This window comes from Neophocaena asiaeorientalis, unplaced genomic scaffold (genome assembly GCF_003031525.2).
Source record: "Neophocaena asiaeorientalis asiaeorientalis breed wild unplaced genomic scaffold, Neophocaena_asiaeorientalis_V1.1 scaffold154, whole genome shotgun sequence".
In the NCBI taxonomy this organism is placed as follows: domain Eukaryota; kingdom Metazoa; phylum Chordata; class Mammalia; order Artiodactyla; family Phocoenidae; genus Neophocaena; species Neophocaena asiaeorientalis.
Genome location: NW_020172982.1, coordinates 1,371,750 through 1,397,619, shown reverse-complemented (window position 1 = coordinate 1,397,619; position 25,870 = coordinate 1,371,750). Strand labels below are relative to the sequence as shown.

The following is a 25,870-nucleotide window of genomic DNA, read 5'->3' as shown; positions in this document are numbered from 1 at the left end:
TGGTCAAACTTCATCTACACCGGTGCTGGGCTGAGGTCATAATTGGTTCCCTCAGATGGGGCTTGCCTTCTCCACTTCAGCCATGAATGCTAGGCCCCTTTCTCCCCTAGGCCTTTTATTTTGTGACACCAGCTGTTCAAGAATTTTCTAGACTAAACAAATTCATCTCATCCACTCATTGTTCCTCAAACACATTGTGAGATTTCCTACTTCTATGGCTTTATTCACACCGTGTCCCCACCTAAATGTTCTCTGATGCATCCTCTCCAAAGCTGTACTCACCTCTTTAAGCCCAGCTCAAATGCCATCTTCAGAGAGATTCAGTTAGAATCACTTCTACTTCTTTCTAAACGACTGAGGAAGTTGTTGCCTATACAAACTTACGTCAAGCCAATATTATAAAAAAAAATTTTGTGAATTTTTATGTCTACCTCTTGAATTTCTAACAACAAAGTACACTTCTAGAAGTCAAGCTCTAAGATTCCTTGTCTTGCTCGCAGCTAATAACACTGTCCTTCTTAGGGCCTCAAGGAATATTTATTTTATAGTAAATACTGAGAACTTTGTAGCATTTAAATGCACCAATCTCAAAGAGTTCTTTTCTGCTCTATTTTTCTCTATATCTATAGTCCTCTAGGAAAATAATCTGCAGTACATTAAACTGTCACTTATTCCGAAAGAATTATTTTGATTAATATAGTAGCTGGAAAGAAATAATTATATATTAAGCACATTTGATGATGTCTTCTTAAGACGGCTGCATAATTTATTTTCCTGGTAACAGAACAATTCCATCTGAAGAATTGAAGATTTGAGGTCTTAAGTTTAAATGATTTTCCCCCATAAAGGCATTCCAAGTGGGAATAAGGTCTTGAGTAATTAACCCTTATTCAATTTGCTTTTTACAGATTAGATTACAACCATTTTTATATTTCAAAGGTAACATAGAAAATTACACTGGAATTTAGGTTATGTTATTTTTGGCAGAAATGAAGACTGTGGTTCTGGCAAGATTATGAACTTTGCTTATGTGCAAGCCTTTCTGATAGAAACACTGGAAATATATAGATGCTTCCGAAAGAGCAAGTGAAATGCACGTATGCAAAAATGAGGAGCCGCAAGCCTGTGAGCTGACACCATGGTGGTGATGCTGATGGGGAGACAGGGATGGGCAGCTGGTCAGAAGTAATAGTGACCGTGGGCTTGGGTTTCATGGCCATCTGTGCACAGGAGAGAACACTTAAATGCTATAAATGCTGGAACTGACATCTTGTATACAACTGGGATACTAAGTGTGATACATGCAGGGAGAAGGGTAGAAATAATTTACCCAACAGCTTACAGGGATGACAAGGAAAATTAGAGTTTGAAAAAAGTGGTCTTCTGAGAGAACTTTAAAAATTTAGGCTTGTGCCTTGCATGCACTGGTGTCTGAATGTGTACCATCCATGAATCACAGACACCTTGGCGCTAAGAAATTTTTAAAAATTTGATCCCAGGGCAGGGGAAAATCCTAGTATCCTTGACAAAAGCAAGCAAGCAAACAACAACCAAAGTTCTGGGTATTCTCACACCTCAATCTACACAAGATTTTGAGAAGGAAGAAGCCCTATTGAAGATGAGCTCACAATAAAAATGTTTTAAAAGTACAAAAGAGGAAATAGTTCACCTTTTGCAAGAGTTGGATGAACAGAAAATTAGCACACAATGAACTTGAATTAATAAAATAAAAATGAAGAAATACAATAAGATAGTATGTTTTTTACAATATTTAAATTCAATTCAGAAGCTTGATATAATGGGCAAAAAACAAGGAACTGGAACTATAAAAAGGAAACCAAAAAACTATGGAAAGTGAACAGAGGTCTGAAAAAGCACCAAATGAAACTTCCATATGTAGTTTTCCAGAAAATAGTTAATAAGGATCTATAATATAGGTATAATTAAATTCAGAAGCTTGATCTAATGGACATATATAAACCTTGAACTAAAAATTATATCCAAAAAATTGTATGCACATAATATCCTCACACATAAAGAATATATAAAATTGAGCTTCAACAAACAGTGAAGAATCAGTATCACGGAGACCAAATTCTGTAAACAAGCAATGAATGTAATTAGAAATCAATAACAGAGTGTTAATTTCAAGTTCCATATAATTTGAAAAACGTTTAAAGACTTCAGCACTTAACAATATATAGCATTAAATGGATTATTTAGGAAAGAAGAGAAACTGAAAATTAATGAGATGGAGGTTCTAATTTATCAAAGAGGAAATTAGAGTGACTCTCTACATCAAAAAAAATATGTTCTACCTTGTTATACCTTACTTACACAGGGAAATGAAAATTTAAACAACAATTAGACATTACTTTACACCCTCCACTCCCCAACACCCTCCAAGATTTTCACAAGTTTAAAAACATTGGTAACAATTGTTGGTGAAGCTCTGGGGAAAGAACACATATAATATGACCAACTAAATAATTAATGAATACAAGTGCTTCAGAGAAGAATTTGGCAATATGTATTAATTTTGCAGATGCAAAATTCTCTTTGACCCAGAGAAATTCTTGCATATGCACACAGAGAATCTTGTATTTGATTGCTCATTGCCCAGTACTTGCCATAGTGAGAGGTGCAGTCAACTCAGTAGGGGAGTGGATAAATAAACCAAAATGATGAGTAAACTGGCTTATTGTACAATAGAATTCTATTAAACAGTTAAAAATAAATATATAAGGTTTATATCTAAGATGGATTGATCTTAAAAAAAAAAAAGTTCAATGAGAATGTAAAAAAGATACAAAGAAGAGAGAAATCCCAGCTCCTGTGTATTTTATCTGTGTATCTAGGTCAAGTCATACAACCTATGTGCCTCAGCTTTCTCATCAGTAAATAGAAATGATAACAGTATTGGGCTCATAAAATTATAGCAAGATGCCTTGAACAGTGCCTGGCACTGAGAAAGCCCCATGTATGCCTGTTATTATTATTATCATTACTTCTTACATTTGTGAAGATTTATATGGAAGATAATGAGGGAAAATAATATCATATATTGTTTTACTAATACATTTGTATAGTAACAACAGCGTCTAAGAAAATTTTATGCACCAACTTTAGAATAGTAAGGAGGAAAGATGGAGGGAGTAAGGCAGAATTGAAGGGTCGTGGGGCTCTGGCTTCATCTGTGATATTGCATTGATTTTAAAAAAAGAAATAAAGCAAATATATTAAAACAAAATGTTAAAAAAGATATAATTTTTAGAAGGCGACCATTATACTGATTCTAAACATTTCTGTGTTAAAAATATTTCATAATTTAAAAAGTAAATTTCCAGGAAATTTCAAACTTTTCAAGCTTTAGTTTCTTTTTTCTAAGATGAAGTTGAAAACATCTGTCTCATGGGATTTCAATAAAGATCAGATGAGAAAATGCATACAAATATATTAAGCACTGCACCATGCATGTAGGTGGTGCTTAATAAATGTAAGCTAAATATTAATCTGATATAAATCAATTGTTTTCAAAAAATGTGAAGAAAAAATAAATTTGTAGGTTATTTTTCTACTCATTAAATTTATTCCTAGTTCACTTGTGAACTAGTTCACAGATGTGATGGGGATTGGAAAAGCATAGGAAAGTGAAAAATAGGGAGAACTCAATTGTTGCTGGTTTAGGACTTTATAACCATGAGTATTAAAGTCACACAATGTCCCAAGGCTTTTTAAAACTTTGCTACTCAACGTGTGGTGTGGGGTCCAGTAGCCCTGATTTCACTGGGGAGGTGGTTAAGAATGCTGGATCTCAGGCTCCACCTCAGATTTACTGAATTAGAATCTGTTTTTTAATGCAATCCTCATAATTTCAGTGCACATTAAAGTTCAAGACCCTGCTTCAAAAAAAAAAAAATTAAGTCCAGGAGTCCGTCACTAGGGTCCATTTTAATGGTTAGAAATCTTCATTTTAGGCTTTTTCTCCCCTTTCTTTATTTCATGTATTTGCAAGAATGAAAATCTACAGATCAGGGTTATCTAAAAATTATGTAATCCTTTACACAGAACCTGAAAATGTAGAGTGCTGGACAATTCTATCTTCTCTTGAGGAAAATTTGATAGTTATTGAAATAATCAGCTTACAATATCATAAGCCTGGTCATTTTTTTCCCCATTACATGTGGCTTGTAAATGCTAAGCAGTTAATAACTAGAGAGCCATTCAAATCAATCAGGTTTTATGATGTTTTATCCAATGAGGATCAGGAGATTTAAGACTAAAATTGTCAATGAAAATTTGAAAATGATATTCTTGGGCTTTTTTTTTTCCGTGATGCAGATACACGTTTAGACATCTGCAATGGATAAATGTACTCCAGCCAAAGGATTGAAAGATAAAAAAAACCTTCCCTCTATTACAATATACTCTCAGCTCTAACTTTTGAAGCAGATCATTTAAAGTTCAGTGTGTCATAGCCTTAGAAACAGAGATAGCTTCGAGAAAGAATGTTAGTGTTTTAGCTACAAAAGAGAGCTACCGACCACGGTGCAGTCTGCTTGTGGAAGCACAGCTTGGTAAGTACCACTGTTAGGCTGACACAGCAGCACCGACTGCATTACAGGGAGCAAGATGCACCGGGAATTACAGCATCCCCATCTTTCAGCTAATTCCATCTGACATTTGATGTCTGAGAGAGGTATGATGATTTACAGAAGCATTTTAATAAGTGTTTTTATAAATGTTATTTTTTTTTTTTGAGTATTAGGGTAAAGTTGTTATTGTAGAAGACTTTTGTCTTTTTTTGAGGGGTGGGCTGTCTAAAATCCTATGTGAAGGGGGTATTCTCCTTTGTGTATAGTAACGGAGAGACACAGGGTCCCACTTCTAACCATGAAAGTGTAAGGTGGGGGGAGCCCTCCTTGCCCAGAAGTCCGTGTCTGAATGTATGATGTAAGCGTGACCAATCGGATTCTCCTTTCAGGGACTGTGAATCAGAGATGAACAGAAGGTTAGGACTCACCCATGGCATCTACAAAGGCAAAAACACGTCCAGGCCATCTTTGCAAAATGTCAGCAACTGTGCTTCTTGCACTGGGGTATCTGGATCTGCCTTGGCTCACATTTTTTTCCCCAAGTCTTGTTCTCCATCCTTCTATTTCTGAGTCTGCATGTCCTGCTAATGCATTCCTTTTCTGTTTTTGCTTGCAATCAAGAATTGTCCCTGATACAGAAATATCACCTCTTCACTAGATTTGTTTTTTTTAAATTAATTTTTTGTTATAGTTGATTTACAATGTTGTGTTAGTTTCTACTGTACAGCAAAGTGAATCAGTTATACATATACATATATCCACTCTTTTTTAGATTCTTTTCCCATATAGGTCATTACAGAGTATTGAGTAGAGTTCCCTGTGCTATACAGTAGGTTCTCATTAGTTATCTATTTTATATATAGTAGTGTGTATATGTCAATCCCAATCTCCCAATTTATCCCTCCCCTGTCCCTTTCCACCTTGGTAACCATAAGTTTGTTTTTTACATCTGTGACTCCATTTCTGTGTTGGTCACTACATTTGAACAGCACTGCTACTTCAGCTCTATATAGCTCATTGATGTAAGTTTAAGTAGGTGGCTGCAATTTGAAAATGGCCTCAATTAGTGATTAAGAGTGGAGGTGGTGGTCATGGTGGTAGTTATCAAGTGCAAGAACATAATATGTACCAGAAACTATGTGAGGCACGTCAACTTGAGTACCTATAATTCCTCAGAAAACACTGTGAGGATCAGTACTGCCACACCCATTTTACAGATGAGAAAACTAAGATTGTTGTATAAAAAGTCACACATTGAAGTCACCTTGACCAAAATCACAAGCCTAGTAAATCCCCGAAGCAAGATTCAAATCCAAACCTTCCTAGCTTAAATCAGAACCATTACATTCTCTCAAGGATGCTAATGGAGCTCTTTAAGGACTAATTCAATGTCATTAATTGAACTTTATAAATGTCATTAACTGAACTTAATAAATGATAACTAAAATAATATATCCCTACATTAACTGGGATGTAAGGAAACATGTAAGGTCTTCTTTTTTATTATTATTATTTTAAATTGAAGTGTAGTTGACTTACAGCATTGTGTTAGTTTCAGTTGTACAGCAAAGTGATTCAGTTATATATATATATTCAGTAACATATACATATATATTCTTTTTCAGATTCTTTTCCCTTATAGGTTATTACAAAATATTGAGTATAGTTTCCTGTGCTCATGCAAAGCCTTCTAACACATTTTTAGCTAGGTATTTATTGAAGTCTTCTTATAGAAATGTTCTGAAATATTTCTTCACAGTGAAAACAAAATTTTAAATTTAAAAGCCACACTTAGACTTGAAGCACTATGTCTAAATTCCATAAAAGTTTGTTATATCCCAACAAGCATGTAGGGTAGATGTTGAACCTCTCCCCTATATTAGTTTTGAAGGGAAAATATCCTATTTGTATGCAATTATGAGGCTATGTGAAAATTACTTATTTTCAGAGGCTGACTCGAATAGAAAGTTTGGGCAGATATATTATTTTGAAGATACGTGTAAAAAAGTATATAATAACTTATGGAGCACTGTGACTAAACTTGAAGGCAACACTTTTAAAGCCATTACTTAATACTCTTCCCATATAAGATGATAAGTATCACTAGTCCCAGGTCATAGTACTTTCTTTATTAGAAGTAACTGTCTTAATAAAATAGTAATGATGGTAACAATAGCTCCTATTTATTGAGCAGTTACTAGGTGGCGGGCACAGTGCTAAATGCTTCACCGAGATTGCCTACTTTAATACTGGTGACCCCAGTGAGGTACACACTATTATTAGGGCCACTTTACAGATATTGAAAAAGAAACAGAGCAAAACATCTCCCCTTGCCTCCTGGGGTTCTATATTCAAAGGATCGCTGCTCGAGAGAGAATTTTAAGCCTTGCTGTAGCCTTAGATGAAGCCCAAACTCTAAAGCTTAGCCTGAATTGTCTTTACAGATCTGGACCCTGACTACCTACCTCTTTAGCCTCATCACCTCACTATCATCCCCCGCTTCACCCTTTATGCTGGTTCTAGTGAAAGGCGTCATACAGCCCTGTCCCTGCTGTGACACACACCCATTCCTCAGCATCCTTAGAGACAAGACTATTCATTCTTCTTTAAAACTCAGCTCAACTTGGAAATGCCTCTGCTGATAACCTGTTAGATTTAGTTGCCTGCCCTCTATAGCACCTCTGTATAGAACCTCTGTAGCAGGTTCTTGCTACAGAACATACCGCATTGCCATATACCCATTGAATTATTTGTCTGTTTTTCTTACTGGACTTTAAGTGCCATGACATTAAGTATATTATTTTTTTCTTCTTTATTTTATTGGAGTATAGTTGATTTACAATGTTGTGTTAGTTTCAGGTGTACAGCAAAGTGATTCAGTTAAATATACGTTAAATAAATATTATATTAAATATTAAATATATATATATTCAGTTAAATATATATATTTAATCTTTTTCAGATTCTTTTCCCTTATAGATTATTACAAGATATTGAGTAGAGTTCCCTGTGCTATAAGTAGGTCCTTGTTGCTTATCTATTTTATATATAGGAGTGTGTCTATGTTAATCCCAAGCTCCTAATTTAAGTATATAATTTGTTTTGGTATCTCCAGTGCCTAACACAGGACCAAGCATGCAGTGGGCACTCAAAAAATACTTTTTGAATAAATGGCCAAATCTTAAGTTACCACCCTATTTGTTCTTTCTATCTTCCTGCTGGAAAGAATTTGCTAAATAACCATTCCCTATTATATCATAATGCTCAAAATTATGAGAAGGACTTCTATACAAGGAGTTAGGGAATCTAGATTCTTGTCCCTTGATTGTCATTTAGTAATGAAAAGACCTTGAAGACTGATTCATTCAACAATTTTCTTTTTACGTATTTGCCATGCACCAGGAACTGTACACCCCAGTGAGGAAGCAACAGTGGACACAAGTGACAAAAGCCCCTTCCACCAGAAAGCTTGTATAACATATAGTTGGATTTCTCACCATAAAATCAAAGAGCTGGACTAAGGTCCTTCCAGGCTTAAAATTCCATGAAACAATAAGCCAAATCTCAAATTCCTTAAAATATAATATAGGAACACATAAGAATATGAAATAAAATAGAACACCAGGCAAATCAGTTCATAACTTGCTTCTGATACTATTAATCTAGGAGTATTAATTCTTCCATACAAAAATAGATATATTATAGAGAAGTGACATTATGAAACATTTTTTAAAGGTTAGCTTTGGTTTGGTTTCATGCAAAATATTTGAACCCTCTCTAGTTGTAAGTACAATAGCATGCCTGTCAAGGGCAAAAAGGGAAAAAAATCATTTCAAGGAAATTAACAACGATGAGAAAGGAAGATCTATTTTATTCCTTGGGAAGATGAATCTGTTCTGAACATCTAATGTTAGTCAGAGCATAAAGAGCAATATGTTCTCTAATCAAGTTTCATGTGTGTGATGAATTTTCTGATTCATGGTAATTGGACCAGAAAAGGTAAAGCATATTATTAGTGGACAAATTACATAGTAAAAACTAAATTAGTCTAGACTCTCAGCTGCTTCATTACAAAATTAGGTAGGGAAGGTCATAATTATTTAATTTGTGTCCAAATCTCAGCTGGAGAATGTTCCAAACGAACAAATGATCCAAGTAATTTTAGGGGAAGGGAAAGTCCTTGTAGCCAAGCTTAAAAACCCAATATTGACAAACATAATTAGCATGCTACCTTCCTGACCATATCCCTAGAGGTGTTTGGACAGGAAATCTAATCCTCTAAAGATAAATGTTCTGTTATTTTTTATCATAACTGAGTAAACCATATCAATTCCTTGACATGCTATGATCATAGGATGTCCTTCCTGACACGTCCCTCAAATTTGTTGACATTGGATGATTGATTGCTTCTGCTGGTTAACATGGGCACTGAGCTATGATAGAAAATAGATACACAATATTAAACTCACAAAACTGGGTTTATTCTTCCATTAAAGTCATAAATCATGGATTCTGAAAGAGCCTTTCAAGTTACATAGTGAGTTTTCTCATGTTGCAGATGAGGAAACTGAGGCCCAGACAGGTGAACAAAATTACTGCAAATCTCACAGTTGGCAGGCGTTGGAGCCATGACGCAAGGAGAGATCCATCGCCCCCCAGCCCAATGTTCTTCCCATCATTTTATTTTGCCAATAGTTAGCTCTCTTTGTGAGCTAACTTCCAGCTTACAAGCTCCCATACGTGACACTGACTCATATCACCAGGACCAAGAGTAGGCACGGTAGGGGGCAATGCAGATGAAGTTCAGGGGGTTGGCTTCTTTTTTCTTGGAAAACAAATACCTCTGCCTATTTGTGGGAAGAAAAACATCAGCTAGTTTGTCAGTCTGCAGCAGGACTGGTATGTTGGAAGTGAACACAAAGCTTTCCTCCTCTAACTAAATTTGACAGCGTGCATAAGCTGAATCTCCCCATCTGGAGACTCTCAGATTAGACAAGCCTTACAGATTAATATGTGTGTATAGGTCTGGGGTCTGAAGGAAATGAGGTCAGGTCCGAAAAGGAATCAGGTGGCTGATGGCCACAAATCAGAACTTTAACATGGATTCACAACAAAGGGAGGAGACTTAATGCTGTAATTCACTGAAAAGCATTAGGACCATGCTAGGGTCTGTGATGAGGAAGCTGGAGGACAAAGTTATAAAGAGGGAAACGATACTGAAGGACAGAAAATGTTTTCATCCAAGTACAATCCAGACTTTGATCCTCCTTTTAATCAAATCTTCTTTTTCCCCATCTCCTTCTCTCTCTCTCTCTCTCTCTCTCTCTCTCACACACACACACACACACACATACACACCTCATGTTCTCTTTATGCAGGATATTTGTGCTCTCATTTTACAGTCTTATTTCTCTCTTTACTTTGTTCCTGAGAATGGAGGTCTACAGCAATGCATAGAAAAAGTGCTTTGATAAGGAAGATAAAACAATTCAGGATGCATTAGTTTCTCTGTGTACCTCAAGGACAAAATTGAGATGTGTAGGAGCATTTTTAAGAATGTAGACAGGAGACTCACTCCCTTGAACCCACTTTCTTAAGGTCCCCAGCTCATTCTCCAAAGATGCCCTTTAAGGCTTTGTACGTGCCCTATGGTGAGAGAGTGGCATTTAGTAAGAGTCCACCCAGGGATGTTCCAAATGCACTCTGCCATTAAAGTGCTGATATAAGAAGTTAGAGCATTTTTTCTCTTGAGAATCTCTATGGCTTTATCCCTGGGCAAAGGTCTGAGCTTCTTTCAAAAGTCCAAGATTGATTTTCAGAGGAGAAGATAAGTGAAGGATTTTCTAGCTAACCAGGAAACATATTCTCTGATTAAATGTCAGATTAAGAAGAAAAAATACCCTACATAAGGTACTATGACAATTGTCTAAAAAGAAAGACTGTGAGAACGCAGATATTTTAGGATAGAGGGTTATAGCCTTCAGAATTTTCATTTTTTTAGAAAGTTCTTGTGGTTGATATAAGTTTAAAAATGTGTTCATGTGCAGAACATTTCAGATTCATTTATGCAGAATTATGTAACACTTGAAACAACTCCCTTAAATTCCCATGGATTATGCGGACACAAAACTTTACAAATTATATTTGTAAATATCCTTTCTTCTGTATCATCACAAGTTCTCAAAGTATACTAAATGTGGAAGTCAGTATGATAGTGCTGTCTCTCTTTTTTTTAGGAGAAAATAGTAGAGATATCCTTTTTATTATTCACTTGCCACCTCAAATACAAGTGATCATTTTCTTATGATTTAAAAATATTGTAATGACTGGCCAGTTCCCCATGATTTATTGTTACTAGCCCTCCATTGGATATGCTAAGATAAGATCACACATTACTTATCTAAACACTTCTACAGACGCGCTGGGCATTTTTAAAAGTTCACCCATTGAGAACTTAACCCAATTCTCTTTGAAAAAAATGCAAGGTTGTTCCAGAAAACTTTCTTAAAAGAAATCACTTGTACCATGGACCCTCTCCACACACCCCCAAAAACGATGAGACAAATCAACAGTCAGAAGACATATATTTATAGCGTCATCTTTCACCTCCCCCAAATTCTAGACAATCCTCTTTTTCACTTAAAAATGGAAAATGCGACAAATGTAAGCCCTTACCAACTTCCCACTTCAGAAGGCTGTTGTCTTCCATCTCCATTTTTCCAATGACATACCAGATACATGCCATCCAGTGTGCAAGAAGGGCAAACATGGACATGAGCAGAGTCAGAACGATTGTGCTGTGTTGGGAATAACGGTCCAACTTCTGCAGGAGACGCAGAAGACGCAGCAGCCGGACGGTCTTCAGGAGATGCACGAGAGACACCTGCGTGGGAAAACAGAGCCACACAGCTTGGCTCACGGAGTCATTACATCCACAACAGTCACTTCATCTACAGCCACTCTGGGAAGTTCTTGAAATTAAGCGTAATCGGGATTCCAACATTGTGACCATTTTACAACCATTTCTATGTCGTTTCCTGATATATCGGAAATTGATAAGATAAAAGATGATAAGGCAATTTAATTTCTTTGAGTGAATAATTATCTTCCTTAATTAAGATGTATCTTTTTTTCTCTACCTATATGACTGAAGATAATTTTATATATTCTGATATACAACTGAAACACATTATGGGATCGGGATTGAATAGAAGATGTCTCCACCCCTTTTAATTTCTTTCAATTCCACTTCCCCTTCTCCATGTAAGGGAGCTGCGTTATAACAAAACTTTGTATAGACTGAAGTAAAACCCTGTAAAGTGGTAGCAAAAGTAACTTAGGTTTCTTATTTTTAAATAGTGAGACCTAGAAACTTGAGTAAGATCTGCTCACAAATACCAGTAACACCTCCTGCCTCATGTGCTTTACTATGGTCCTTCTAACATTATCGATAGACAAAGAAAACATTTGCCTGGAGCACATACATTCTGCGCTTTCTGTTAAACAAACATGCTTAGGGAACCAAAATCAAATGGAACAAAATTTTGGAGAAACCTTTTAGATGCTGCCTCTGTATGAACTAGAACAACAGACTTGTAGTGAAGGAGTTAGTTTCTTGACTTTAGGGCTCAACTGAAAAATGTGCACCATTGGTGTCCACCAGAAAGGTCAATGTCACTATTACAACACATGTGGTGCACTAATATACACTCTTTTTAATACCTTCCAAGAGAAAAGAAAAGTTAAATAAAACATTAACTCATATGCAAATAGAATCTGACAAGTTCCTTGACCTATTCTAATTTGGGGGGTGAACCATAAATAGAGGGTAAGGAAGTGGTTTGTATGACTATACCTAAGCATCATTTTTCCTTTACAGGCAGAATCATAAACAAGGTCAGCATCTTTTGAGAGTCTGCCTTTATAATTATCTGGAGTCAACTGACTTCTAATTTCTCCCTCCTCCAGCCATCTTCCCTTATCTCCAAGAAAAATGTACCTAGAGCAGTTCCTGACACATAGGAAGTGCTCAGTAAATTTGTGTTAAATGAGTGAACGGATAAGCTATTATGTGAAGATGCAAAACACTCCAGGCTCACTATAACAATAGATATTCAATAAAAGTGTCTTCCACTGTAATCTTGTGAATTATTCTATACTGAAATATAAAAACATCATAAGGATGGGAATTCCCTGGCAGTCCAGTGGTTAGGACTCCACGCTTCCATGGCAGCGGGCCTGGGTTCGATCCCTGGTCAGGCAACTAAGATCCTGCAAGGTGTGGTGTGGCAAAAAAAAACATCATAAGGATGGGAATTCCCTGGCAGTCCAGTGGTTAGGACTCCACGCTTCCATGGCAGCGGGCCTGGGTTCGATCCCTGGTCAGGCAACTAAGATCCTGCAAGGTGTGGTGTGGCAAAAAAAAAAATCATAAGGTCAATTGAGGAAGTTGCCAGGTAGCTGTGGTCTTTTATTCCTTTTTGTGGGTCTTCTGGGTAGAGTTTTACTTTCTTCTCCTTCATACTCACGTTCTCATCTATCATTTCTCCAGCTGATTGTAAGTCAGATGCAGTTTCTACTTTGTGGCTTAGAGGAATTACTAGGGGTGAAATTTATTTTATAGGTAGGTGAATTTGATAGATGACAATTTTGTAAGTAAAGTGAATCCTAGAGCAGAACTCTCAAATGGAGGATACCATCTGCTATGGACTGAATTGTGTTCCTGCAAATTTCATATGTTGAAGCCCTAACCCCCAGTGTGACGGTATTTGAGATGGGGTCTTTGGGAAGTAATTTGGTTTAGATGGGGTCATGAGGGTGGGGTCCTCAAGATGGGATTAATGCCTCTATAAGAATAGACCACAGCACCCTCTCTCTTGTTCGCCACCCACCCCAATCTCTCGCTCCCTCCCCTCGCTGTATGAGGGCCACATGAGGACGTGGAAAGAAGACAGCCATCTACAAGCCAGGAAGAGAGCCCTCACCAAGAATCAAATTGGCTGAAAGCTTGATCTTGGACTTCCCAGCCATGAGGAGAGTGAGAAATAAATTCCCGTTGTTGAAACCATCCAGTTTATGATATTTTCTTATAGCTGCCTGAGTAGACTAACACACCATCTGAATATAGAGTACTGATGCAGGCAAGCTCCCCATTTTGTCTGGCCAGAAAGGGGATGTTTGAGGGAAGAATGTGAGGCTGCCCTTACATGAGAACAACAGTCATTTACAAAAATAAGGGACATGAGCCTGGGAGTCCAGGATGAGGCAGCCCTGGTGATTTCGCTGTCATTTAAAAAAATTTGTATTTATTCCTATCTGAGCCCAAAACCTCCGGCTATAAAATGTGAATTTTGGCTCTTGATGAATGACAGAAGAAAGAGGCATATTTGATTTCGATGGAAATATATCATCTGAAAAAGAGAAAGCACCTTCTTACTCTTGGATGCTGCTCTGAATTTGTCATTGATAAGAATTATAAGCACCTTGTAGACAGGTGCAAGACAGTGAATGATGCATTCATCAAAAACCTCTATCAAACTGCAGTTTCCCCTATTACCAAGTGGACATAACCACCTCCTGGCTGTCCACTAGGGAAGAAAAAGGAGAAAGAAAAAAGTTAATTACCGTACTGAGGTCCTTCTAGGTATTAGACACTTGGCAAGGTATTTTATAGAAAAGTTTCCTTTTTAGGCTACTCAGAAACCCTGCAGAAATTTTTACGATTTTAGGCCTATTCTGATGTTAACTTTCCCAAGAAGTCACTCAGATGGTAAGTGATAAAACTTGGATTCATACTTTTGCCTTTTTACTCTCATTCTTTGTCTCATTCACAATTTTACTTTCTTTGTCTCATTCACAATTTTACCTCTCGTTGTGCCTTTCATCGTGACTTATACACAGTAAGTTTTAATAAGTAAATGTGTGAGCTGCATGTAAAACATTTGCCATCAGCAACTGTGGGCACAGCCAAAGCTAAAGCATGCTGTACATTTTTGATGGTTGCCATGCATTTTAGAATGTCATCTATGGAGATGCACTAACTGGACCCACTTTAGACCTGGAAAATCAACCCCTTTGTTATTTTATGTTTGTTCCTGCTCTTCTTTTTGTAAGTCTGTGTAGTATAAGAGTAGCATAACTTATGAACTTTTCCTTATAACTTATGCTTTCCTGGGAAGTAAATATAATATTTTGAACAAGCTTTTCTACTCAAATCGAATATTTCATACTGACTAATATATTGGGAGGAATAACAAATTTATATGCCAATTGTTAAATGATCATAAGCTCACCCTTGTGAAAAGCAGAAAAATTATCACTGATAATAGAGAGAGATTCCTTACTTCCTTCCTCTTTTTCTTTCTTTCTGATATAGATGTTGATCTATAACTTCAAATCTTTATAAAGGATTTGTGCTGTATTTCAAAAGTGAGAACGAAGAAGGGTAGCAGAAGCACAGTGAAAATGTACAAGTATTTAAAATTCATCAAATTATGAGAATTAGACTTTTTCAAAATTATTTACTCATGTTAATTTTAGGCAATGGAAATTTTAATCATATCTAAACATTTTATTTATTTTTTATTTTATAGTACATGATATATATATATGTTTAAAATTATCCTATTTGTTCAGTGCCCAAAGAGAAATGGAATATAAAAAATGATTATTAGTATTTAGTAGCAGAGCAAGTTAATTTACAGCACTCTATGAAACACCATTTATTTAACAATTCTCCAGGATAATTTAGAAAATTTTTCTTATCATTTTATGAATTATCTACTTCTTCAGGATATTTTTTGACAGTCTTGCAAAAGCCTTGTTTTAAGTCATTACACTTTCATTATAGTATACTTATCTAGTCAAATTCAATCTTAAAAAGCACTTTAAAAAGCTCGGATAACAATCCAGTTTAGCACTGATTGATATTATATACTAGATTTCCCCCAGAGCTTTCCCTTCAGCTGAGTTATAAACCTCTTAATGATGTTGACACTCTCAACTTCCCAACTTAAAAAAAATTGAAAGAAAAAGAAAAATACTATTATACAGGTAATTAACAAATGCAACAAATGCACAAATCTGTACTATGTAGTCAGGAGTTTAGTTCAGTCTTCGTTCTGAAGTCAGTAATGATTGTATTTGAAACACTGATCACTTTGTTTAATATTGAAAACTATGCTATTAAATTCTTGATAGAGAACATAATTTCTATGGGGAGAGGTTTGTCAACTGAGTAGGAAATATGTTTAATTTGAACTAACGTCTAGTAAATTTTTGCCTGCTAAAATTGGTTACTCTGGCGGCAAATTGTATTACTGGTCCAAAAATTCTCTTATACCTTCCTAAAAGTCTCTCTATTTATAAGGGAACACTTAATGCTTTTAAGAGTGTCAATCATTAAATAGTAAAAATAGCTATGACTACAAGAGGGCATACTTTCTTTCCTGTAAGAAATCTGAGAATAAAAGTTTTAGATGAAGAAAGAGAAGTTACAAATATCAATAAAAATTCAAGAGGATGCTTGGTTTACGTTGGTCATTTTATCATTTAGATTTTTGCTCAATCTAACATTTTTACAGGGACTTCTAAGAAGTAGTTGAATTCTATTTTAATTTCAACCTATCTTTCTATCTTGATAGGTCTTCTGTTTGTTTTGCCAATGAATAATGAAATATTCAAAAGGTAGCGAGTAAAAGTCATACAAGTAGAAGAAATCTTCAAACTCTCCACCAAATTCTTGAGGGAAATATCTGGCTCAGTAACATAAAGTAATGCTTCTATTCCTGCAGATGGTTTCCTTATCAAAGGATTTGTTTAGTGAGTCAATTTGATGATAAATTCAAGCTTTTAATATCCTGGTTCTAGGTATTTAAATGATTAGAAATGGGTACTACAAATTTCGAAAAGGAAGTAACTCCTTTAAGTGGAGAATCTGGCCTGCATATCATTGGTGACATTGGCCTCTTTATTAAAAAGGGCACAAAATCCTGGACATACAAATTGCGACAAACATTTAAAACCTGATCATGTGAAAAATAAGCACAGGGTTAAAACCAACCTTCAAGGTCATGTGGAAGGGAGCTCTTTACTCACCACTGTGACGTTGAAAGCATACAGGAGATCAAAAGGCAGGGCAGCAATTAAATCAATGATGAACCAGGTTGTGACATAGTGGATGCAAATTGATCTTGCTTCAAAGATAACTTGGCCAGACTTGCTGACATAGGTTGTTCGAAAATTTAAAATAATATCTGCTTGAGAAAAAAAGGATAGAGTAAGAGCATTTAGGAGAAAGAGAGGAGAAGGAAAGAAGGAAAGACAAGGTAAGAAGAGAAGATGGAAGGAAGACAGGCAGGTGGGCAGGGGGGAAGGAAGGGAGGAAGAAAACTATATTAAATTAGACTAACGGTAACCTCTTAACGTACTTTAGATTGACTATACCCAAAATACTCTTCTTGACAGATCCAGCTCAACTCAACAAACAGGTATTGGAGAAAGGTGAAGAAAGTAGTATTTTTTGAGCAGTAATACATTCCAGACTTTGGGCCACATGTTAACATAATTAAAATAAATAATAATAACAACAATAAGCAACACTTACTGAATGCTCACTGTGTACCAGACATTGTCCTAAGAACTTAGCTTAGATTGTTTCACTTACTCAGAACATCTTCCACCGTAGACGACGATGGTAACATAGCAGACAGTACATAGTAGGCAGTATTAGCAGAGGCAGAAACTAAGTCTCAGTGGGAAAAGTAACTCATCCACGATCATCTTGCCAACAGTGGCAGAGATGACTCTGAACACAAGTATAATTTGCAGTCCATGTTCTTTTTATTTATTTTTTATCCAGTAGTACTCTATTCCGTGTACAAAAGTTTTACTAATCTCCGTATGTTTATGAAACTGATCCTTGCCCTGAAGGTGTTTGTATTCACAAAATACCAGAAGTTTCTTCTTTGGATTTCTAGGTTAAACTCCCCATTCCATTTAAATGGAAGATATAATCATTTTCAACCATTCCTTACATCATCCTTTTAATATATTTTTATTTTATGTTTATTTTATATTTGTATTTATTTTATATTTATATTATATTTTACTATCTATTTATCAAACTTTTTACAATATATGACATCCTTCTGAGGGCTGGTCAAAGGACAAAGCCATAGACATGTGGACCACCTAGAGTTCAATCCTGCCACCTATGAATAAACTTCTCAGAGTCTGTCACATAGTTCTTGGGTTAAATATCATTAAAGGACTGGAAAGGGTTATATTTTCTTTAATTTGTTTTAGAGTTGAGTATGACCAAGTTATGGGGAATTTTGGGATTGGTGCATACACATAAGTGTGATGAAGGCTGCTCATTTTCTGCACTGGCAACCCCAACAGAAACATATTTGTCTGTGGGACTTTGTTCTTCGGGAGTGTTGTGATTCAGTGACAAAGATCAAAGGAAGGAATTTGGGAAGTAAGTACCCTAAAGAGAATAGGAATTCAAGGAGCTAGGAAATGAATGCTAAGCTCTGAGTTACATAATTTTTAAATGAATTGGAGTACTCTTTACAGCTAATGTAAACCATTGCAAGTACGTGGAATCTTGTCATGTGAGGTTAAGAACTTGTTGGTATCATGATCGTAATGGTAACAATAATAAAGATTACAATAATGTGCACTTTATACATTTGTAGATCATATTTACTTTTCACTTCACGTCACATTTGAAGGAGAATTCTAAGATGCCCCCCACCCCCAATCCCCTGCCACCACCCTCACTCTCCTCTGATCTCTTCCCCTTGGGTAAGGGTGGATCCCCTGAGCATGATGAGATATGAAGGTGTGATCACGTTACATCATAGGGGTAAAGAGAGATGATCTGCGTGGCCTGCCCTCATCAGGTGAGCCCTTTAAAGCTGACCTTTCTTCATCTGGTGTTAAGGGATTGGAAAGCAGTGAGGCATGCTCTTCCTGGCCTGGAAGGAAGCAACTGCGTATTATGGGGAGGGCCACATGGCCAGGAACGGCGGGCAGCCTCTAATTGCTGAGAATGACCGCTCACTGACATCTCGTGAGAAACGGAGACCTTAGTCCCACAACCATAAAGAAATTTGTTCAACAGCCACATGAGATAGGAAGAGAATCCGGGGTTCCAGAATGGGCAACAAGCTGACACCTTGATTTCAACCTTCTGAGGCCCTGAGGAGAGACTTCAGCTAAGGTAGATCTGGACTTCTGACCTATAGAAACTATGAGATAATAAATGGGTATTGTTTTAAGCTGATGTGTTTGTGGTAATTGGCTATGCAGCAATAAAAATACTAATACAACATTTAGTAAGTCATCTGGTTCTCATTATAGCCTGTGAGATGAGAGAATACAGGAATTCTGACAAAACAGGTTACTATTACATTATTATAGATAATACATATGTTCTTAATATGAACACAGTGCTGTTCTACAACCTTTATAATCATAATCTCATTGACTCCTTACAACAATGCTAAGAGGTAAGTATTTTTATTAATCCCTTTTACAGATGAGAAAACTGAGGCAGAAAAGATGTCAAGTGATCTGTCCAGGGTCACACATGATGAACTAAACCCCTCAGCTAGTTAGTGAAAAGAGCAAGACCTGGATTCAAGTCTCTTAAATTCCAATTCTGTGCTTTGGGTTTTGGTGCCTCAACAGAGACCAGTCACATCTCAGATCTGGAAGCAAGTTCTACGTGACTCAAAAAGAAAACATTAATTGTTCTAGACTATTGTGAATGATCTAACTTATTAAGATGGCGTTATTAGAAGTCATTTTTGTCAAAAAATAAAAATATTAAAATACTTCCATTGTGAGCTTCCCTGGTGGTGCAGTGGTTGAGAGTCTCCAAAAAAAAAAAAAAAAAAAAACCCAACAAACTTCCATTGTTAATACTGAGAATACGAAAGGATGAAGCTAGTCGATAAGCCACTCACAAAGGATGAACACAATCCCAGGGTGATTTCCACTGCAGAGTAAAAGTGCTATCATGGCAAAAAGTACCAATGCATCCCTGAAGTATGGCCACCAAAGGGGGCTGGGAGCTCAGGGGAATGTTGTGAAGTTGTTAGGGTAGCAGGTGACCTTTTCATTCTTTCTCTTTAACTTTCTAGACTCATGTATTTGTGCATTAGCCGAGCAATTTAACAGCTTAGACCAGCAGCTGTTGAAATAAAGCAGTTGATAAGTAGTTCATTATCAAATTGAAGGAATAAATGCCTTTGTGTATTTACTAACTGATCACCAGGTTCTACCACAGATTTTACAGAAAACCCACTGCCACCATCCACATACCTGGGGTGCTCTCCTGAATGGAGGAATGGAAGAAGTGATTGATTGGTCTTTGGTTGATTGATACAGTAAACATTTTTAAAGCTATGTGGTTGACTAAAGAATAAAATAGAGGTGCAGACTTCTGAACAGAAAAGATATTTTCTTGGATGAGTCATTACAAAATACTAGTTTAGAAAGGTTTTTTAAAAATAATCTGTTACTCAATTGAGTTAATTGGATGAAAAGAAGATGTTTATTTTTATGTTTAAAAAGAAGTAATGGTAAGACTTTTAAACACAAAGAATGTTAACAGCAAAAGAATAAAATCTATCTTTTATATTTATGGATACAAATATATTTTTGAAGTACTTGAGTACTTTCAGGTTTATTTTCAGGGAAAAAAACCTAGATATGTATTATATTCTAAGATTTCTAGGACTATGGTATCATATAAGGACTGTAGGTTTGAGTGAGTGATATTTTTATTTATTTTTTAGCTCTTTAAAAAATTTTATTGAAGTATAGTTGATTTACAATGTATTATTTTTATTTATTTATTTATCAAAAAAACCCTTTTATTCTATATTGGAGTATAGTTGATTAACAATGTTGTGTTAGTTTCAGGGGTAGTGCAAAGTGATTCAGTTATACATATGCATGTAGCTATTCTTTTTCAAGTTCTTTTCCCATTTTGGTTACTACATAATTATTTTTAGATAGCTGATTTTTTTTTAAAAACCTACTTTTGTCATCCACATAATAATAGACATAGTTCTGTTGTACTGTGATTTACAAAACATATTTTCATGTTTATTAGTTTGTGTTGTTCCCATGCCAACTCTCTCGGGTGTACGATCACTGACATTTTACTAATGACTCAGGAGATTTAAGGAAATTGTTTAAAGTCATGAAGATAGTAAGCAAGAGAGAAACAGGACATCTTTTGCAGGCAATTCCATTTTCTTTCCATCATCTTAAAGATTTACTGCACTTTCAAATACATTTTAGGGGCAATACCAATAGGTCAGTGCAGAGAAATGTATTTCCAATTTTAGCCCTTAGATTCAATTCAGCATTGGCAGTGCCCAGGTAAAAGAATATTAAATCTGGGTCACAGAATTGAAGGTGGGGGAATGAACTGTCTTTGATTCTGGAAGTGTGAGGATTAAGCATCTGTCCAGGGAGAACTGAGAAATCACTCTGTGTTCTCTCCACTGATAAAGATGTGGTGGCAATGTAAATGTTCCCTTAACGGAAGGGCAGAAATGGGGAGCACATGTTCTTTCAGAGTGAGGGAAACACAGAATAAAATTAGATTGTGATGAGGGAAAAAAGAGCCTCCCAGATCCGGTGTTCCTCATAAAAGGACCACTATACTGGGTCCAGCTGCTCTTTCCCCTGTAGTTGTCTCACTTCCCATAAAATTTTACACCTTCAGTGAATTAACTCAGCGACTCATTCAAATGTTGCAGTAAGAATGTGGTCTCCTCCAGACCCTAACCCTAACCTTCCTAAAAGGCAGCAGTATGGTTTTCATTCTGAGATATCTAGGAAGTATAATGTTTCTCAACTTTATGTTGAAACATACATGAAAATTCATTAATACAGAAATTTTTATATTTAACTTTTCTTGTTCATTCCATTTACTATCAACGTGCACAACTGTCTATAAGCACACATACACACAGTTTGAATCAGGAAAAATATTTCCAAAACTATAATGAATTGAGTCATACGAATTTAGCACTTAGAAATGTTAATGCCTCACGTATGTGTGTATGCATAAGCAGTCTCTTGTGGCACATGGTGCTGGTATCATGTGAAATGAATAAACAAACAGGGTAATAGAGAATTACCATATATACATACATACATGTGATTTACAGAATTTCAAAAAATTGATCATAATATACCCTACCAAAATGAGGCAGACTATAATTGAATTCTTTTATGATTCAGATCACGCTGAGTTATTTTGCAGGATAATCAGTTTACCTTGCTGTATTTAGGTTTTACACAAGCATGATGAAAATAAAGACAAATAATAGAGAGATAACTGTACGTGTTTTGTTCTCACATGGTTAAGACCTCCAAAAACTAGTGTTTCATTTCTCTCTCTCACTAAATGGCTATGTATGAGAACTAAAAGGCAAGAAGATTAAAACCAGTTTTTCCAGTTTGATTTCCTTGAGAACTATGTAATTAGAAAGTACAAAAAAAAAAAAAAGGTTAAATTTGATATGGCACAAATTAGTAGATTTCTTTATTAGCATGCATGCCAGATGGGAAATAATTTTAAAATAATATTGACTTACTTGTTAAAAAGTAAATTAAAATAGAATGGTGTGCATGAGAGCATATGCACCAAATACAAATAATATCTTCATTTAGCCATTTCTTTACAATTTAATCAATATAGTACAGCGAGGGTGGAGAGAGATTTAACTAAACCAGCTGCCGACTAATATTCTAAAGATACCCGTCTTTTTCCATTGCTTGTGAGACACTCCTCTGAACACAGTATGATGCCACAGCAAATTTGAGTTGCACCTGTGGGAAGAATGAATAACTGGGGGTTGATTAATGAAGGGGCTTGAGGGACTCAAAATCCTAAGAATGGCTGTAATTGATTGCTAGGATTAGTGGATGAGATTTTCATACCACCTGATCCTTGCTCATCTTGTCAGCATTTGTCCCTCCTGCTTATCTTAAATGAGAAGTTTATGGAAAAGAAAGGGCAGGAGACAGAGGGAGAAGCAGCAGTTAATAGCAACTGCCTGCAGAAGAAAAGGTAAGGCTGAAAGAATGCAACCAGGTGGGTTGGGCGTGGTCGATACCACCACTGATTTCTGTTTTGCACCAGGGTCATGGTGGACTCGTACATCAGTTTTGACCCTCAACGTCAACATCAGATGGAACAGCCCAGAAAAGAAGTCCTTCCATCCTAACTTCTCTTTGAATGGAAGAACCGCATCCATGTCATGCTTCATAAGGATGCGGTCAACAAGGCCTTGAATGCTTCTGGCAATGGTGAGCCCTCTGCCTTTTGCCAGCGCTTAGTTTGACGCATCCTTCCTACTTTCCTCAAATAGGCGTCTTCCTCCTTCTAACTCCCTCTCCTTGTTTCTAGTTTTGTCATTAGCAGCAACACAGAATATGTTGTACATTTACATAGTGAGTTGCCCCATCAATTTTTATTTTGAAAAGAAATTTTCAGGTTTATAACACAATAAAAAAAAGAAAACCATTCACGTAGTTGACTACTGTTCTTTTGGAAGTAAGGTAATGAAACGGTAGCAGACTATGCCATCCTCAAATATGCCACTTTGGAATAAGAATTATTTTGAGCTGAAGGTAACTGAGAAGGAAGAGAAGCCAGAAAAGCTCCCTGCCCTCTTCCTATTTGCCTCAAAGCAGGACATACATTTTCAAAAGTGTCCCCTGCTCTCTTCTCTACCAGGAAAGACAAAAGTTAATCCCCAGATGTAGCCTGTCCAGTGGGAAGACAGTAGCAAATACTCAGCAGTGTTTGCAGAGTTCTCATTATTCCACAGTCTCACCAACACTCGACGTTGTCACACTTAAAAATTTTTGCCAATTGGGTGGTAGTATAATGTTTCTAGTATTTATTTAGAATTGTTTTTTCTTTTAGTAATGCAGCCTTAGTAAACTGCTGGGGAATCTTAAAAAAAACACACACACACAAAGTCTTGCATTACTATTAGTTAAAGTAAACTTTTGCCAAGTTAAATTCCCAAATGTTGGTTTTTTTGTACAGATTGCTCCCAGTTGACCGTTTCTAATTTTTACTGGAAGATCTAAAGCAGAGCTACACCTTTCAGCTTTGCAACATCCTTAAGTACTATGAAAATGTGTCAGTTGAGGACCTGTTGTGCTCTTTGCCCTGTGCAGGGCTCTTGGCACTCAAAGATGGACAAGGCATCCAAAAGGAGCATGCCTCTGATGGGGACCATGGGCTCCCATTTTTATTATCTGAAGCCCCATCTGTGAAAATGCTGGCAGGTCAAAGGACACAGCACACATTCCCAGCAGATCTCTAAGAAAACTCACATTTATTGTCTATAACTATTTTATTATACTGACTTTGTACATTGCTTTCATTTTATTGTATAACGTTACCTTCTCAAAAAACTTCCACATAACATGTACACTGGTATGTGTAAAAACTAACAATTTTGGCTCCATATAAGTTATCCACTTTCAGGTGCTATGTAACTCTAAATTAGATATTGAATTTTGGAATTACTTGATCATTTTTAGTAAAAATAATTTAATGATTCAAAATAAACTACTGAAAAACCATGATTTATGCATACACTACTTAATTATAGAAAGTCTTTTGGCATACTTATCCTGTTTATAGTTGTAGTTTTTGAGTGGTAAAATTTCCAAATTTAATTCCAATAGAAAACATAAGGACTATAACATCTATAATATTCAGTCATGAAATTTAAAAAAATAATAAAGTCTATTAATTTCATATGAGGTAAATATTAGTTATCCAAGTAACAAAACTTAGAATTAATGAAGACTAAGATAGACAACAAAAGATGTGCTAACGAGAAACCTTCAAGATGGTGGAGGAGTAAGACGTGGAGATCACCCTCCTCCTCACAAATACATCAGAAATACAACTACACGTGGAACAACTCCTACAGAACATCTATTGAATGCTGGCAGAAGACCTCAGACTTCCCAAAATGCAAGAAACTCCCACATACCTGGTCGTATGGCTGACAGGGTTTTGGTGCTCCGGCTGGTGTCAGGTCTGTGCCTCTGAGGTGGGAGATCTGAGTTCAGGACACTGGTCCACCAGAGACCTCCTGGCTCCACATAATATCAAATAGAGAAAACTCTCCCAGAGATCTCCATCTCAATGTTAAGACCCAGCTCCACTCAACGACCAGCAAGTTACAGTGCTGGACACCCTATGCCAACCAACTAGCAAGACAGGAACAAAACCCCACCCATTACAGAGAGGCTGCCTAAAATCATAATAAGGTCACAGACACCCCAAAACACACCACCAGATGAGATCCAGCCTCATGCATCAGAACACAGGCACTAGTCCCCTCCAAAAGGAAGCCTACACAACCCACTGAATCAGCATTAGCCATTGGGGGCAGATACCAAAAACAACGGGAACTACAAACCTGTAGCCTGCCAAAAGGAAACCCCAAACACAGTAAGTTAAGCAAAATGAGAAGACAGAGAAACACACAGCTGATGAAGGAGAAAGGTAAAAACTTACCAGACCAAACAAATGAAGAGGAAATAGGCAGTCTAACTGAAAAAGAATTCAGAGTAATGAAACTAAAGATGATCCAAAATCTTGGAAATAGAATGGAGAAAATAAAAGAAACACTTAACAAGGAATTAGAAGAACTAAAGAGCAAATAAACAATGATGAACAGCACAATAAATGAAATTAAAAATTCTTTAGAAGGAATCAATAGCAGAATAACTGAGGCAGAAGAACGGAGAAGTGATTTGGAAGATAAAATAGTGGAATTACTGCAGAGCAGAATAAAGAAAAAAGAATGAAAAGAACTGAGGACAGTCTCAGAGAGCTCTCAGACAACATTAAACACACCAACATTCTAATTATAGGGGTCCCAGAAGAAGAAGAGAAAAAGAAAGGGGCTGAGAAAATATTTGAAGAGATTATAGTTGAAAACTTCCCTAATATGGGAAAGGAAAGAGTCAATCAAGTCCAGGAAGTGCAGAGAGTTCCATACAGGATAAATCCAAGGAGAAACACACCAAGACACATATTAATCAAACTATCAAAAATTAAATACAAAGAAAAAAATATTAAAAGCATCAAGGGAAAAACAACAAATAACATACAAGGGAATCGCCCTAAGGTTAACAGCTGATCTTTCAGCAGAAACTCTGCAAGCCAGAAGGGAGTGGCAGGCCATATTTAAAGGGATGAAAGG

General features: G+C 36.3%; 1 protein-coding gene across 1 annotated transcript in view; it reads right to left on the bottom strand.

Annotated features, from left to right (window-relative positions):
• KCNH8 (potassium voltage-gated channel subfamily H member 8) overlaps positions 1–25,870 on the bottom strand; it is a 384,779-nt gene that overhangs the window by 109,987 nt on the left and 248,922 nt on the right. Inside the window, exons 6-7 of the mRNA XM_024742050.1 lie at positions 16,692–16,849; positions 11,271–11,478 (exon numbers count right to left, since the gene is read on the bottom strand). Coding sequence (XP_024597818.1) covers positions 11,271–11,478; positions 16,692–16,849 — 366 coding nt within the window. The remainder of the gene's footprint in view (positions 1–11,270; positions 11,479–16,691; positions 16,850–25,870) is intronic.